At 53.9% G+C, this 16,089-nt stretch overlaps 2 protein-coding genes across 6 annotated transcripts in view; one reads left to right on the forward strand and one right to left on the reverse strand.

Moving 5' to 3' along the window:
- Nucleotides 1–8,041, forward strand: part of ARHGEF40 (Rho guanine nucleotide exchange factor 40) — a 20,353-nt gene extending 12,312 nt beyond the window's left edge. For 2 of the 4 annotated variants that reach the window (XM_025391008.1, XM_025391006.1), the window contains exons 15-24: nucleotides 28–262; nucleotides 616–702; nucleotides 1,622–1,837; nucleotides 2,540–2,710; nucleotides 3,462–3,639; nucleotides 4,788–4,892; nucleotides 5,107–5,250; nucleotides 5,755–5,885; nucleotides 6,625–6,671; nucleotides 6,809–8,041. In XM_025391008.1, the coding sequence (XP_025246793.1) occupies nucleotides 28–262; nucleotides 616–702; nucleotides 1,622–1,837; nucleotides 2,540–2,710; nucleotides 3,462–3,639; nucleotides 4,788–4,892; nucleotides 5,107–5,250; nucleotides 5,755–5,885; nucleotides 6,625–6,666 (1,309 nt within the window). In that variant the 3' untranslated portion in view covers nucleotides 6,667–6,671; nucleotides 6,809–8,041. Of the gene's footprint in view, nucleotides 1–27; nucleotides 263–615; nucleotides 703–1,621; nucleotides 1,838–2,539; nucleotides 2,711–3,461; nucleotides 3,640–4,787; nucleotides 4,893–5,106; nucleotides 5,251–5,754; nucleotides 6,457–6,624; nucleotides 6,672–6,808 lie in introns of those variants that run through there. The other 2 variants (XM_025391007.1, XM_025391005.1) reach the window with 2 other exon arrangements.
- The window catches only part of ZNF219 (zinc finger protein 219), a 9,205-nt gene continuing 984 nt past the window's right edge, over nucleotides 7,869–16,089 (reverse strand). The window contains exons 1-5 of one of the 2 annotated variants that reach the window (XM_025391009.1): nucleotides 12,212–12,356; nucleotides 11,406–11,494; nucleotides 9,681–11,132; nucleotides 9,205–9,336; nucleotides 7,869–8,933 (exon numbers count right to left, since the gene is read on the reverse strand). In XM_025391009.1, the coding sequence (XP_025246794.1) occupies nucleotides 8,329–8,933; nucleotides 9,205–9,336; nucleotides 9,681–11,132; nucleotides 11,406–11,494; nucleotides 12,212–12,225 (2,292 nt within the window). In that variant the 5' untranslated portion in view covers nucleotides 12,226–12,356 and the 3' untranslated portion in view covers nucleotides 7,869–8,328. Of the gene's footprint in view, nucleotides 8,934–9,204; nucleotides 9,337–9,680; nucleotides 11,133–11,405; nucleotides 11,495–12,211; nucleotides 12,357–16,089 lie in introns of those variants that run through there. The other variant, XM_025391011.1, reaches the window with a different exon arrangement.

Here is a 16,089-nt window from a genome sequence, read left to right on the forward strand (position 1 = left end):
CCTCTGCCACTCCTGTTGTGCCTGCAGTGCCCAGCAGCGTCTGGTGTCTGAGCTGATTGCCTGTGAACAAGATTACGTGGCCACCTTGAGTGAACCAGTGCCACCCCCTGGGCCTGAGCTGACTCCTGAACTTCGGGGCACTTGGGCTGCTGCCCTGAGTGCCCGGGAAAGGCTTCGCAGCTTCCACCGGACACACTTTCTGCGGGAGCTTCAGGGCTGCGCCACCCACCCCCTACGCATTGGGGCCTGCTTCCTTCGCCATGTGAGTGATCCCCTCAACTTCTTCCAAGTGCTCTCTCTTCTCTGTTCCAGCCTCATCCATCTGTCCCTCTTTCTCAGTACCCACAGCCCTCTCCTCCCATGTATGGTCCATGCCATTGGGGCCCAGCCCTGTTCTGTGGGCACCTCTGCCTCTACTCAGCCTCTGCGTCCCTGCTCTCAAGGGCTGCCTGGACTATGCTCTCTCCACAGGGAGCCCTTCCCTCCCTGGCAGGCAGAGTGCTCCCTGGTGACCCATCCCTCATTTGGGCTACAGAGAGGATGGAGAGGGGGAAGAGAGAGGTTTGTCTGCACAGACCTCGCTGGAGACACCTTATCTGTTCTTTACTGGCACAGGGGGACCAGTTCAGCCTTTATGCACAGTACGTGAAGCACCGACACAAACTGGAGAATGGTCTGGCTGTGCTCAGTCCCTCAAGCAAGGTAACTTTTTCTCCAATCTTCAGAAGAAAAGTAGAGGGGCCAGGAAGACCTAAAAACCCACCCCAAAAATCCCACAGGGAAAAAAGCTTTCCTGGATGTGCCCAGGAACATCACCTACCAGTCATCTCCTAGAATTGCCGAGGGTGGGACAAGCACTGGACTGGTGAGGCCAGGTTCTTATCCAGTCCACCTGAGGGACCAGGCAGGACTCCTGACTCGTCTGGGCCTCCATTTCCACATCTGGTAAATGGGGGCGATAGTCACTATAGCCAGCTCACAGGGAGGATCTGAGCAGCAGAAGAGCTCACATCAAAAGACGTACAAGTGACTTTAAAAGTTCAAAGCCAGTGGCCCAGCGTGGTGGCTCACACCTGTAATCCCAGCACTTTGGGAGGCCGAGGCGGGCGGATCATGAGGTCAGGAGATCAAGACCATCCTGGCCACCATAGTGAAACCCTGTCTCTACTAGAAATACAAAAAAAAAAAAAAATTAGCCAGGCGTGGTGGTGAGCACCTGTAGTCCCAGCTACTCAGGAGGCTGAGGCAGGAGAATGGCGTGAACCTGGGAGGCGGGGCTTGCAGTGAGCCGAGATCGCACCACTGCACTCCAGCCTGGGTGATAGAGCAAGACGCCATCTCAGGAAAAAAAAAAAAAAAAGTTCAAAGCCAGAGAGTACAGGAGATTACTATTTTGATTCTTGTTCCATTTCCCTTCAAGATATAGACGATGATTGCTGGCCTGCAGGCCCCCACCTGCTTTCTTTCCAGGTGGAAGGGTTTTGCCTTACTTTAGGGAGCATCTGGGCTTCATCTATACCCAAAAGCCTAGGGTATCACCCACCTACCCCCCAACCCCTGAGCTTGGCCCCTAGAGGCTCCAGCCCTCCCCTCATCCCTGTCTGTGTCCTCCTCAACCTAGGGCTCCATGGAGGCTGGACCTTACCTGCCCCGAGCCCTGCAACAGCCTCTGGAACAGCTGGCTCGGTATGGGCGGCTCCTGGAGGAGCTCCTGAGGGAAGCTGGGCCTGAGCTGAGTTCTGAGCGCCAGGCCCTTGGGGCTGCTGTACAGCTGCTTCGGGAACAAGAGGCCCGTGGCAGAGACCTGCTGGCTGTGGAGGCGGTGCGTGGCTGTGAGGTGAGGCCCTGGCTCCAGTCACTGCTGCTCAAACGGCCCAGCCCTGGCCTCAGAAGCCATGTAGGTTGGTGACAGGAGAACCAGGCTCCAGGTCAGAGGGCCCCAGGCTTTAATTTCTAACCAGCTGGGTGGCCTTGATTGAGTCACTGAACTTCACTGGGCCTCACTTTCCTCCTTTGTAAATAAAGAAGCTATGTCCTCCCAACATCCCATGTTCCTACATCCGCCTTGTACTCTCCCGTTCCTTTCCTAATTGTTATCTTTCCCCACCTACCCTATACTTCCTCCTGCACCTCAACATCCAGCACAAACCTTATCTCGTCTACCTAGTCTTTTTCCAGCCCTGAGGTTCCAAAACATGTTGGAATCCTATATCCTCCTCTGGAATAGACCTATTTCCCTTTCAGTTCTTTGCTGATTCTCTTCCTGGATCCCCAGCATGCAAAGGCTTCCCCACAGGCAGCTATAAACCTTACTATGCAGTGCACCTTGCCATCTTCAGAAACAGGGCTGTGCTGCTCAGCTGGGTGTGCTGTGCATGGTGACCAGTGGATGGACTCTAGGCTGAGGGCTTCCCTGACTTCCTGACCCTGCCTGAGAACCAGTGCGTTAGGCCCCTTGCCCTATAAATCTATTTTTGCTCCCTATAAAATACAAACAAAGGGCCCCTGGGCCAACCACTTTTGCTTTTCCTTTCTCCAGATAGATCTGAAGGAGCAGGGACAGCTCTTGCATCGAGACCCCTTCACTGTCATCTGTGGCCGAAAGAAGTGCCTTCGCCATGTCTTTCTCTTTGAGCATCTCCTCCTGTTCAGCAAGCTCAAGGGCCCTGAAGGAGGGTCAGAGATGTTTGTTTACAAGCAGGCCTTTAAGGTACAATTCCTGGAGTGAGTGGTGGAGGTGACAGGAAGTCATTCCCTTCTTGAGAACTCAGGATGTTCTGGAAATTCAACCCCAACACAGGTTGAGAATCTGCATCATCTAGAATAGGCTTTGGCTTGTAATCGACCATCAAGTTAGGGTGACAGGGGATGTTGGAAGTCCCTGTCACTGGTCTGCCTCATGAGGTTTTCCTTATCATTCATGCGGAAGCCTTAGGAGGCATTCCAAACCAGACTGGAAGAGGAACTTTCCCACTAAGGACACACATGCCTTTGGAATTAGGGTTGGTTCCTAGGGCATGAGGAGAAAGCACGCTATACTTTGACTAAAGAATCCAAGAAGAGGCAGGCCTTGCTTTAGGGAAACAGCCTTGATATCCAGATAAGCATTTATAGCAACCTATGGTCCTGGATCAGGCAGTGTGGGGTGGATTCTAAGGGTTTCTAGACTTTGTACCCCCTGCATGAGTATAGCATAGAGGAAAAGGCCTGGGTCCACTTCCAGCTCTAATAAGCTATGAGAAGCCTTTGTGCAAGTTGCTTCATGTTTCTGGCCTCATTTCCCCTTCTGTAAATTATGGTTGTTGTGAAGACTAAATGTAGAGCACTTGGCACATGATAGGTGTTGAGCAAACGTTTACTGAACATCCATCAGATGCCAGGCTAAGCCCAGTGCTTGTCATGTGGCGCCACCCAGCCAGGACTTGCTCTGTCTTCACCCACTGCCCTCTGCTCTTCCTCAGACTGCTGACATGGGGCTGACAGAAAACATCGGGGACAGCGGACTCTGCTTCGAGTTGTGGTTTCGGCGGCGGCGTGCACGAGAGGCATATACTCTGCAGGCAACCTCACCAGAGATCAAACTCAAGTGGACAAGTTCTATTGCCCAGCTGCTGTGGAGACAGGCAGCCCACAACAAGGGTACTGGGCAGAGCTGAGGAACAGGGTGCTTGGAGTCAGGGTTATAGCAGGGTTTTCTGGAGAGTATGGGGACTGCTTGGGAAGACAGTTTATAGGATGAAGAAAGAATGGCTTGTAAGAAGATTCAAGATTTGGCTTGAGAGAAATTACTGAGGTAGAAATAAGCCTAAGATATACCAAAAAGAAAGAGAAAGCTGGCAAATTTCAGGGAAGCAAGAGCAAGTAGGGGTCAGGTGCAGTGACTCACGCTTATAATCCCAGTGCATTTTGAGAGAGCAAAGTGGGAGGATTGCTTGAGGCCAGGTGTTCAAGACCAGCCTGGGGACATAGTGAGACCCCATTTCTACAAAAAAGTTTAAAATTAACTGGGCATGGTGGTGTGCACCTATAGTCCTAGCTATTTGAAGAGTGAGGTAGGAGGATCACTTGAGCCCAAATGTTCAAGGCTACAATGAGCTATGATGGTGCCACTGCACTTGAGCCTGAGTGACAGAGCAAGACTCTGTCTTTAAAGGATTAAAAAAAATTTTTTTTAATAAAGCAAATGGCTGGAAAAAGAAGGTGAGAAACCACTCACTTGGATTTAAGAACTGCTGCTACTTGCTGTGTGACCTGGACTAGTTTTGTTTTTTGTTAGTTTTGTTTTTATTTTTGACTTTTTGCTGGGTTTTACCTTGGTTTTAATTTTCTGAACTTCATTCTGCTCATCTGAAAAATGAAATAGTAATGTCTTCATCTTAGTGTAATAGGGATGATTAAGTAAGGTGAAATATATGGAAGCACCTTGTAAACTGTAAAAGTATGTAAAAATGTGAGGGTTTTTTTGTTTTGTTTTGCTTTTTTTTTTTTTGCTCTTAATACCCAAGATGCAGAGTAGAAATCAGGCAGCTGGGATGCCAAATGGGCAGGATGCAACATACTGGAGAGAAGAGCCAGATATCTGAGGAGGAAGTCACACCATCATTGCCATCCATGTTGTGATAGTCAACAGGAGGAGTAAAAAGAGACACGAGAGGAATGAAAGGGAGGAATGAGGGTTGGAAAGGAGCAAAACAAAAACAAAAACAAACCAAAAAAGTAAACCATGACGTGCTAGGGCTAGAGAGAAGGGCAGGAAGAAGTTGGTAACAAGTGTCCCTATTCCCCAGAGCTCCGCGTGCAGCAGATGGTGTCCATGGGCATTGGGAATAAACCCTTCCTGGACATCAAAGCCCTTGGGGAGCGGACGCTGAGTGCCCTGCTCACTGGAAGAGGTGAGGGCCATGGTGCTGGGGGGTGGCCCCCAGGAGTGAAGACCTTGACAATGAGGATACAAAGGGGAGGTGTGGTGGAAAGTCAGGAAGGACATCTCGTTCCCAAATCAGTGGGACTGGCTGGGAGGCCCTCTGTGAGACTGAGGGTCATTCCAGGGAGCCAAGAGGGCTTTCCCACACCAGCACCCCACCCCCCACTCCCCACTCTCTGCAGCCGCCCGCACCCGGGCCTCCGTGGCCGTGTCATCCTTTGAGCATGCCGGCCCCTCCCTTCCCGGCCTTTCGCCGGGAGCCTGCTCCCTGCCTGCCCGCGTCGAGGAGGAGGCCTGGGATCTGGACGTCAAGCAAATTTCCCTGGGTGAGGCACCTCTGAAGGGGTGGCTCCCAACAGCTCGGTCATGGTGGTGATGTTCAGGCTGCTTGCTGCTGAGCAATTCCTTTTTCTAGCCAAGTAGCCCAGTTGCCATGACAACTATGTACAGCTTCCCCACTGCTAAAAGAACCTTCCGTCTGGTTGCTAGGGTGATGCTTACAACAGCCTGTTGCTAAGAAGCACTTCCTCTGTACTTCTCTCTCTAGCTCTCCTTGGGTTTCTATGGAAACTGCCTCAGCTTCCTGTTGTACCCTCTTGGTTCACCACGGCAATCCTTATAGTTTCCTGTCGCTTCTTCCCTGGTTGCTCTAATGATGCTGCTGACAATTTCCTGCCTCTTGGTAGGGGGTTCCCTTGCAACTGGATCGCTATGGTGACTTACAGCTTCCTGTTGCTATGGAGCTTTTTCTTCCCTGATGGAGCAGCTTGGTTGCTTAAGGTAATCTGGAGGGATTCTATACTCTGCTCTCACCCTAGCTTCCCCTTCAGCCCCAGAAACACTTGACTCTTCTGGAGATGTGTCCCCAGGACCAAGAAACAGCCCCAGCCTGCAACCCCCCAACCCTGGGAGCAGCACTCCCACCCTGGCCAGTCGAGGGATCTTAGGGCTATCTCGGCAGGTAAGTTCCTACAATGAGGCTGGGAACGAGGTGATCTCTTTGGCTGCTTTCTGGGTGGGCTTTTCTGATCTTTCAACCCCGGGGGGTTGGGGGGAAACTGTGAACCTGTGCTCCTAGCTGAGGCTACAGACTGGATTTATTATCTTGTCTACCTTTCTCCTCTCCCCGGGACCTGGCTAAGAGGCATCAAGGTCACAGGTTAAAAGGAATCTTAAATAAGGAGTATAGTGCTGGGGTGGATGGAAAGGGGAGAATGACAGTGGCCTGGCTTGAACTTGGGTTAAAATGGCAAAACTCAGGCCAGGTGAGGTGGCTCATACCTGTAATCCCAGACTTTCAGAGGCTCAGCTGAGAGGATCACTTGAGCCTAGGAGTTCAAGACCAGCCTGGGCAACATAGTGAGACCCAATCTCTACAAAAAAAGGAAAAAAAGTTTTAATTAGCTGCACTTTTGAGGGGTGCACACCTATAGTCCCAGCTACTCAGGAGGCTGAAGCAGGAGGATCTCGTGAGCCCAGGAGGTTGAGACTTCAATGAGCCACATTTGTGCAACTGCACTCCAACCTGGGCAACAGTGAGCACCTGTCTCTAAAAAAATAAAAGTAAATAGCAAAATTCAAGGACTTTGGGTAGGAAAGAGAGATGAACTGACAGGCTTGTGGGGAGGGATGGAGGGAAAGAAAGCAAGAGAAAGACAAGAAATATGTCCCTAAATTCACTGTAGTTTCTCTCCCCTCAGAGCCATGCTCGAGCCCTGAGTGACCCCACCACGCCTCTGTGACCTGGGTGAGTCAGCATCCCCAATTTCTTCCACATCCAACACTCCTTCCGTCTTGCATGTACCTTCCTTCCTGTCCCCAGCTACTCGGGAGTCTGCTTCTTCCCTCTCCCAACTCATCTCCCTCTTCTCTCCTGGCTTCTAGAGAAGATCCAGAACTTGCCTGCAGCTTCTCCTCTCAGCACACTTTGGGCTGGGATGGCAGTGGGGCATAATGGAGCACTGGGAGATCACTGAATTTCTTCCCTCTGCTTCCTGGACACAGAGGAGGTCTAAGGACCAGAGTATTGCCCTGCCACCACTATCTCTAGTCCCTCTAGCTTGGTGCCTTCTCCTGCAGGAGCCAGAGCAGCCACATTGCTTGCCTTCATACCCTGGAGGTGGGGAAGTTATCCCTCTTCCAGTGCTTTCCCATCCTGGGCCACTGTATCCAGGACATCACTCCCATGCCAGCCCTCCCTGGCAGCCCATGTTCTCCTCTTTTCTCACCCCTTGACTTTCCCTGAGAAGAATCATCTGTGCCAGGTCAACCGGAGTTCCCGGTGACTCCATTCTGAGGTGTCACAAGAAATGAAGCTATGCAAACTATAATAGGAGGGTGCAACAGGGAACTGTAGACTTTATATATGTAATTACTGTTATTATAATACTATTGTTATATTAAATGTATTTACTCACACTTTGCCTCCAAGGAGCTAGAGTAGTCCTCTGGATTAAGGTGATAAATAACTTGAGCACTTTCCCTCAACCAGCCCTTAACTAGAACACAGAAAATAAAACCAAGACTGGAAGGTCCCCTGTACCCTTCCCAGGCCCAGAGCTGACTGTGTGTGAGCCTGGGAGAATGTGTCTCCTCCACAGTGGCTCCCAGAGGCTCCAGACACTCTCTGAAGCTCCTTCTCCCACACTGCACCTACTCCTTGAGGCTGAACTGGTCACAGACAAACTGGGATGCAGCACAGTCCAGCAGTTCTCAAAATGAGGCCCTCAGGCCACAGTATGTGAGAACTTGATTGGCTATTTGTTAAATGCTGATTCTTGGACCCCATCAGAGCTGCTGCATTGAAACCTGGGGGTGTAACCTAATATTCCACATTTCTTATCAAACTCTTTGGGTGATAACTAAATGTCTGAAGAGGTGACTATTTCCTGACAGAAGGGCCCAAAGAGAGGAGCAGGACATAGGTAGGCAGACAGACACAGGGCCCTGTGCCTCACGACACCTGTTTATTGGGGACACGACTCTGCAACAGGGATGACAGGAATCGTACCAAAAATAGCGACGTCTACAGAGCCCCTGATGGGGCTAGAAGGGTACAGTGCTCCCCACCCTCACCCCTTGTACAAAAATAAACTCTCACGCCTATGGACCAGCAAAGACTGGCAGAGTGGCTCCTCAACAGGGACACAAACCCTCTCTGCCAGCCCAGGGACCCCGTTCTTTGACCCTCACCTCTGCCACTTCTAAGGCACTGTGACTCCCTTGGGCTGGGTGGGTACCGCCAGCCCACCCTCCTACGCCCGCCGCCCCTTCCACCTCTGGTCCGCCTGGGGCTGGGATATGGGTCCCACGCTGCCCCCTGCTGGCTTCTCTACCCAACTACCTCTAGCGCTCCCCCGCTCCGGCGGGGTAAGCTCACTAAGCTAATCGCCCCTGAGGGCTCACTACCGTTCTTGCCCCCCTAGCCCTGCCTCTCCGGGTCTGGACAGCCCGGAGCCCTCCTCCCCTTCCTGCGAAGGACTGGGAGGAGTCTCTCCTGATGGTACTCGGGCATAGGGCGAGGACGCGTCAGCCTGGGGTGGCCGGCGGCCCCTAGCCCGGCGGCTGTGGTGCACTTGAAGGTGCAAGGCCATGAGCTCTGGGGCTCCAGTGGCGAAAGGGCAGAAGAGGCAGCGGTGGAGGGCACCCCCCGGCCCGGCCTCGCCTCCCGGCCCTGCCCGCAAGGACAGGTCCAGGGGTTCGGCCTCACCACCTCGCCCGTTGCGCAGGGTCCTCCCAGGGCTGGCGGGCTTCCGACGGGACCCCGGCCCAGCACCGCTAGAAGGAGGCCGGGGGCTTGAGGCACCCTCCACCCAGGTCGCAGGCTGTGGAGACGGCTTGGCTCCAGATTGCGGGGCTGAACCCCGCTGGGAAGGAGGCGGTGGTTCCGGGGGTGGCCCGGGGCCGGCCCCGCTCCTTTGCTCCCGGTGGTGGCGCTGTAGGTGATACTTGAGCGAGCCGGACTGGGTGCCCGCGTAGTCACAGTGCGGACACTTGTAGGGCCGCTCGCCTGGAGAAAGTGGGTGCAAAAGGATTACGGGGTCACGATCACTGCACGCACCCACCCGAATTTCGCCCAATTTAGAGACCTCATTCTCAGAACCAAGAAAGGGCACTGCGTCTCCCACCCACTTTGATTTAATAAAGAAGCATTTCCCAAGTGATCTCATCCAGCCAAACTGAAGGCTTTGGAACAAACTTCACCTCCCGGTGTTTCGGTAGCCCTCGCCTTTCTGCTCGCCCCCTAGTCCCCTCTCCACGCCGGAAGCTGCCTCCCTCACCTGTGTGCACTCGCAGATGCACTTTGAGGTGATGTGCTGAGCGGAAAGATTTTCCGCAGAAGGGACAATCCTTGCCGGTGGCGCCCCGGCCCCCTTCAGGCCGGGTCCCTCCAACCAACAGCCCATTCTCTTCTGCAACACATATATTAAGAGGAAGTCAGCGGGGGCCTACACTCTGTCCAGGTCCCGTGCACCCACCCCACACCCACCCCATACCCACCCCACACCCACCCCATAGGGCTGCTTCCCCTCGGAGTCCAGAAGGAAACAAAAGTCTGAGGGGTTAGATTTGTTGTGACTAAAGAGTCAAGTGTTCTCAAATGATGGCAAAGCCTCCAGAAAAAAACAAAACAAAACAAAAAAAACTCAGAAGAAATAAAAGATAAGTTATTTTAAAAAGGAAGCTATGGGGGAGTGGCGGCGTAAGAGTCAGAGGAGGACGCGGCGTACCCGGAGAGCGGAGGGTCCCTACATACCCTGCGTGGTGGTCGATCTTGCCGGGGCCCCAGCAGAAGGGGCAGAGTGCCCCGGTCCCTCACCCGGGCGCGGATGCAGGGAAGCCAGAGGGCCCAGCGACCTGCCCCGGGCCCAGGTCTCCTCCTCGGCCTCCACCACCTCCTCTTCTTCCTCCGGCTCCTCCGCACGGTGCCGGCGAGCCCGGGCCGGGAGAGGAGAGGACAGCGGGCGGAAGCCTCCGAAGCTGCGGCCGGGCCCGGGCTCAGCACCCTCGCCGTTGGGCCGGCCCTCGCCAGCCCGCAGGCTCAGGTAGCCCAAGAGGCTCGGGGGCTCACGGCGCTCGGCCGGGGTGGGCGCCGGGGCCAAGAGGAGCGCTGGGCCCAACGGCTCATAGGCCAGCAGGCCAAGGTCAGGAGGCTGCGGGGCCCGGGCAGGCCCGGAGCCAGGCCCCGGGGCACGCAGTGGGCCCAGCTTGCTGGCGTGCACCTTCATGTGGTTCTTAAGGAACCAGGGCTCCTTGAAGCAGCGGCCGCACACCGGACACGCATGATCGAAGGAGGCCTTGTGCTTACGCATGTGGCCCTTGAGAAACCAAGACTGTGTAAAGCTCTGGCCGCACACTTGGCAGCGGAACTCCGGAGGTGCTGGGGGCTCCTCGGGAGCGACAGGAGCTGGGGTCGGGGTTGCCTCACGTTCGGGCTCGGGCTCCGGCTCCGGGACTGATCTAGTTTCGGGCTGGGGTGGAGGCTGAGGCTGAGGCTGAGGCTGAGGCTGAGGCTGAGGCTGAGGCGCAGCGGTGGTGGCCGCCAGGGGGCGCTCGGGAGCCCCGTGGGCCGTCAGGCTGTGGTGCAGCAGCTCCTCCTCCTGGCTGGAGCCGAAACTGCACAGGCCGCACTTCCAGGGCCTGTGCAGGATGTGCAGGTGGCGTTCGCGCTCCGCCGAGGTGCGAAACTTGCCTTTGCAGTAGGGGCAACGGAAGGCGGACGATGAAGGAGCCTGGGGCCGCGCCAAGCCCTCAGTGGCAGCGGTGGCCTGCATGCCCCCTGAGCTTCGGGCTCTCCCCAGTCGAGCCTCGCGTAGTAGCGCGCGCTCTTCCAACTCCAGCAACAGGCGTGCAGCAGGACTACGTGGGCGCTCGGGCTGGTGTGTGCGCAGGTGCGAGCGCAGCAGAGCCCGCTGCGCCGCGCGGTGGCCGCAGTGTGGGCACTGGAAGGCCTGGGCGCCTGGGTGCGCCCGCAGGTGCAAAGCCAGGATAGAGTTGAAGCGGAAGCGCTTCCCGCATACAGGGCAGGGGAAGCGCCGTTCGCCTGCACGACTCTCAGACCAGCTCACCGCTCCCATCCCGGGCGACCCTGCACTCACGGCTGGCCCGTTGGAGTATCGCTGCAAATCCAGCTCGCCGTCGAAAGCCGGCGGCGACGGCGCTAAGTGGCCGCTCGGGGCGCGGGGACGTGAGCCCTGTGGAGAAAGATCTGCGTAGAGCAAAGGGTGAAGGTAGAGCTGTAAAGGAAGAAAGGGCGTCACCTCGAGGGCCAGGACAACACGAGGGAAGGTGGACTGGGGCCTGAACTAGGAACACACGTGCTACTCACCTCGGGAAGTTGGGGGTGGGGTGTATGGGAATCGAGATGTCAGGACCAAGGAGTTAACTTCTAATAATGGGAGGTCAAAGAGAGAGAGAGGTAGGCAGGAGAAGGAGTATACAGTTGTAGGTACTTGTAGGTTGAAGCCAGAGCTTCACTCACCTCCATGGACCCCCTTCACATTCTTTGGTTCTGGGGAGTGCAGGGAAGAGGAGGAAAAGCTGCTAATGAAGGCAACAGGTGCTGTGGAGCTAAAGCAAGAGAGACAGATTTGGAGGAAGAGATGAGCCCTAGTTTTCAGCAGTAAAGTCACTCCCTACCCCCAGACTCTCAGCACTTTGTATTCCCAAAACCAATCCCTTCTCCCTACTTGCATCTTGAGGCATGAAGGGGCTGCTGTACTCAAAAACTGTACCTCTTGATTTGCCAAGCCTACAAGCCTCCCAAATAATCCAGATTTCTTTCCGAAATTCTACATTTTAAATGCATGGTCCAGAACAACCACAACTACCACCCCACCCCCTGGCGGTGGGGAAGACCATCACAGTATGCCCCTCTCCCATGTAGGTTGGGCTATGCAGTGTGGTGAGCAAATGGGGTGGGCTTGCCATGCTCCCCAGTTATCCAAATGGGATCAGTTGCTCTGAGACCCCTAACTGACCAGCCAGCCAAACATCCTTCCAGGTTCCACAGTGCTTCCTTCTGCCCTTACCCTGTCTTTCTGTCTTTCCCCCCTCATTCTCCCTCCCTCCGCCTGGATTCCTGATCCATTCATTTCCATTCATTACAGAGACTCATTCATGCATGGGAGAGAAACACCTCCCAGCAGCAGAGTCTGAAGACAGACAGAGGGGGAGGGGCATGAGGGGGAGGGAGCCAGAGGGAGAGGGAATGAAGAGAGAGTTGGGGGAGGAGTGGAAGTTAAGGGGCACAGCTAGCCTGGGGAAGGAGCTAAAAACTGCAAATACCGTATAGGATTCATCCCCTTGTTTCAAACCTTGGAGCCTGCAGTATGATGGGGCATCTGAGCCCCTTTGTCCAGGGCTGTTCCGAGGCAGGCTTTCCTCCTCTCTGCAGGGGAGAGGCTCCCTCACACAAGAGGAGGATTACACTGGCTCTGAGCTCAAGAGGCTGGAGTGAGGGACGGGGGGCGGGGCTGGGCCATCTGCACAGATAGGGACTCAGCACATGCTCTGAGCAGGAAGGGGTTAAAATTCTCCAGGCTAAAATTCCCTAGGCCTGGGACTTGCAGAGCTCCAGTGCTGGGGAAGGAGATCATTGAGAGGAAGAGGATGGGGGGGGGGGGGGGGGGGGTGCTGATCCTAAGCTGCAGAGGAGTTTAGCATGAGGACTTAGAAGAAACCCCAGAATCAAGATTCATGGAAATAGGCCTGGGAAGATGACCAGGAGTCATCTAGTCTACCTTTCTGCCTCATACAGAGAACGGTATCTGGTCAAGGCTAAATGAATGTGGGCCTAACCATATTTTTTTTTTGTCTAAGAAAGAATATTTGAGATATAAAGAACTTCCTTACAATAGGCATCACGAAACTGAAATGGGTTACTGAGAAAGAAAAAGATGCAAGCACTACTTTGCCTAAGGATCTTTAATAGAAAAGAACTGGGCCAGGAGTCAACCTGCCTGTCAGCAGAGAGAAAAGGCTCTGGAGGTCCAAGGCTTCTTTAATTTTTGACATTTAGTGGATGTGGTAAAACTCCATGAAGGGGCAGGTACCTGTTACATGTGGAATCTGGGCTATAGGATTATTATTAGCAGTTATTCTAATTAACAAAGTGTCCTTGTCCAAGGGTCACCAGACGACCTCCACTATCACTTAATATGTGTATTTCTGTAGCTTCAAATTAGGGCACCCACTCTCATCCTCTGGATCCTTTCCTGGGACTGAGCCTAGCTAGGCTTATTGAATAGTGCCACAGAAGGTGAATTAGAATAGGACTGAGGGGTACAAGGCTATTGTAGGCCTAGTCTGAACATTGATAACCCTACAACCCTTACTAAATCACTTAACCTCCCAGTTTACTCATCAGTAAAATAAGGGGATTGGACTAATTTATATTGTTAGTCCCTTCCTGCTCAAAAAAGTTTGTGGTTCTAAGTCATAGAACTCTTTTGGACCCCAGAGAGATGTTAAAACAAATGGTCATCCCTTCAGTACCATGGAGAGTGCAGTGGGCTACCACAGAAGCCACTTGGGCCACCTCAGTACCATAGATAGAGCTATGAGGTGCTAGAGGGGCTCTTTGCCATTTTAGCGTCACAGATACAACACAGAAAAGCTAGAGCATTTTTTTTTTTCGTTCCTATCTGAAAACCATAGAAAAAAACCCAGTGGTACCAGAGGGATTATTTTGGCCTTTTAGATGTCACTGAAAATAGAAAGAGCTAATAGAAAATAGATGTAACTAGAAGAATTTTAATTAGCTATAAGGAGCATCCTGACAGTTACAGTTTGTACATCCTGGAATGAGTTACTGAGGCATCATATTTGGGTCCATCACATTCTGTTGCTCTCCTGGGGATTCCCGGAACATCCTGGTGTACAGCCAATCTGGTATATTCAGAGGAAGCAGATGGTGGAGGCGGGGGGGCTGGGAATACTGCATGGTCATAGCTGACTAACCTATGGGCACATACTCTCATTCTGAGAAGATTCTAGGGCCCATAAAACTGTCTGTAGGATAGCCAGCAAAATCTCATAGGAAGCTGGCCTCATATCTGAGGCAAGAAGAGTGGGAAGAGGGCAAAGCTTCCTATCCCAAAACAAAACAACAATAAACCACTTTGCACATAGCAGTTTCCAGAACAGAAATAGAGTGATATACAAGAAGGCCCAAACTGAAGCTGAATTCCCCAGCAGGGAAAGTTTCCCCAGAAGGTGGCCTAAAATCAACAAAACTCACTGAGATACCTTCCTTGGCCCAATCAAGATCTCCTGAATCATCTCCATATCAAACCAGGTTCCAGATACCTGATCCCATGATTTTTTTCTCAGTAGGGGAAAGAACTGACAGGGACTGGGATACTATGAACTGCCTTGGAACCGAGGTCATGCATATATTGCCCTGGACAATAATCACAGAGTTTTCTATAGTCAGGCCTTAAACACCATCCCGAGACTTGGCCAGACAGCAGCACTGACCTACTTTCCACCCCCACTGGGAATCAGGGGTTATCTTGCCCTTATTTGGATTCTGTAAGGATGAAGGGCCAGGGATAGGTATCAGAAACCTTTCGAAAGCAACAGGCCAATTATCCTTACATGCTGGGGCAGCTGGTAGGGAAGTGGGTGTGGATCACTAAACCTTACTCAGTAGAGAAGGATGGAATGGTTGGTGAAAAGACTTAGAAACAGCAAGGACAGGTACATAGAAGTATTTGCTAAATGGAACACAAAGACTGTCCCTCAAATCTTGTGATTCAAAAGTTTTTAGGGTCAAAGTGTAAGGAGCAAGGGTTCAGGACTTCTGGGGTCCAGTTGTAACTGCCTCTGGTCACCTCTAACACAACAGTTTTCCCTCTTGAGAATCCTACACCTCCCGAATCTGCTAACAATTATGATTACCACTGCACTAGATGGGGTTAAAAGCAAAGGGAGCTTCTAGGGCGGTCTACAGTCAAGACTACCTTGATCACACACACACACCAGTAGTTCACTTTTATGGTCTCCTCTCCATGGCCCTCTGAACCTCACTGCTCAGATAGCTCCTCCAAACCCACTCCACTCTGCAGCTCGCCAGCCTTTTTAGACTGAGTTCTTGGTAAAGCCTCCTTCCCTGTGTCCTCACTCTCCTGAGTTGGAGACATGGAACCTCAGCCATGGACTCCAAAGGTACAGCAGGAAGCAAGAGAAAGGCACACCTGCTCACCTGCTGCCATCCCACCATGGGGAATCTTATCCCAGAGGCATGTCCTAACGCAACCCCGATTTTGATTTTGAAAGTTCTGGAGGACCTGGGTTTGGGAACGGGGGTCATGTAGACAGCCCTAAGTCCCCTTAAGTAGAGCTGACCCTAGAAAAGTCAGTATTAGCACCCACGTGAGCCTCAGTCCTCAGACTGGGACGTAGGGGTGACCAAGGGAGCCTCTGGGAAAATCCCCCTCCCAGAAATAGATTGCTAAGTAGGGTAGGACCTGCAATCCTGCCCGAGAGGTTTTTCCAGCAGCACCTCAGACCCCTCCCCAGGAAGATAAGCCAGAAGGATGATGGGGGGCAGGGTTGGGAGATAGGGAGGCCAAGGCTCAGCTACCCCCGGCCAGGAGAACAAAAGCTGAGTTACAGCCGCCTCCGCTGCTGCCGCGGGCCGAGCTCTTTGTGACACTTTGTTTGGGACGCAAAGAGGGAAGCACCCCCCATCCTCTCCCCTCCCCCGCCACCCCGTGCTCCCGGAGAGTTTGGGCTCCTTCCCCCTCCCCCCACCAGCCCTACCTGGGCCGGGGGTTGAGGGGTGCACATCCACTCAGGCTCGCGGCTCTGCCGCCCCTCACCCCCAGGCCCCTCGCGCCCTGCCTTCGGGCCCCTACAAAGACACCCGCCACCTCCCCCGCCACATCCCCCCCGTTGGCCCTTCCCTTTGGTGTCTGCTCCCCCAGCTCCTCTACCTGGCCCCCCCTTCCTTGGGGCCCCCCAGCTCTCCAGGCTTCCGAGGCCGCCACCCCCACCCCGCCCCCCCAGGAGCTCTGGGCGAAGTTTGCTTGGGGCCGAGCCGGCGCCCCTCCCCCGCCCCCGCCCCCTGCACCTGCTCCGAGCCGGGCGCGCTGAGCGGGCCCCCCCTCCGGGAGGGGGGGAGGGGGCCGGGGGCGGGGGCCGGGTGGCGGACGGGGGGG

Source organism: Theropithecus gelada, chromosome 7b, assembly GCF_003255815.1.
Source record: "Theropithecus gelada isolate Dixy chromosome 7b, Tgel_1.0, whole genome shotgun sequence".
NCBI lineage: Eukaryota > Metazoa > Chordata > Mammalia > Primates > Cercopithecidae > Theropithecus > Theropithecus gelada.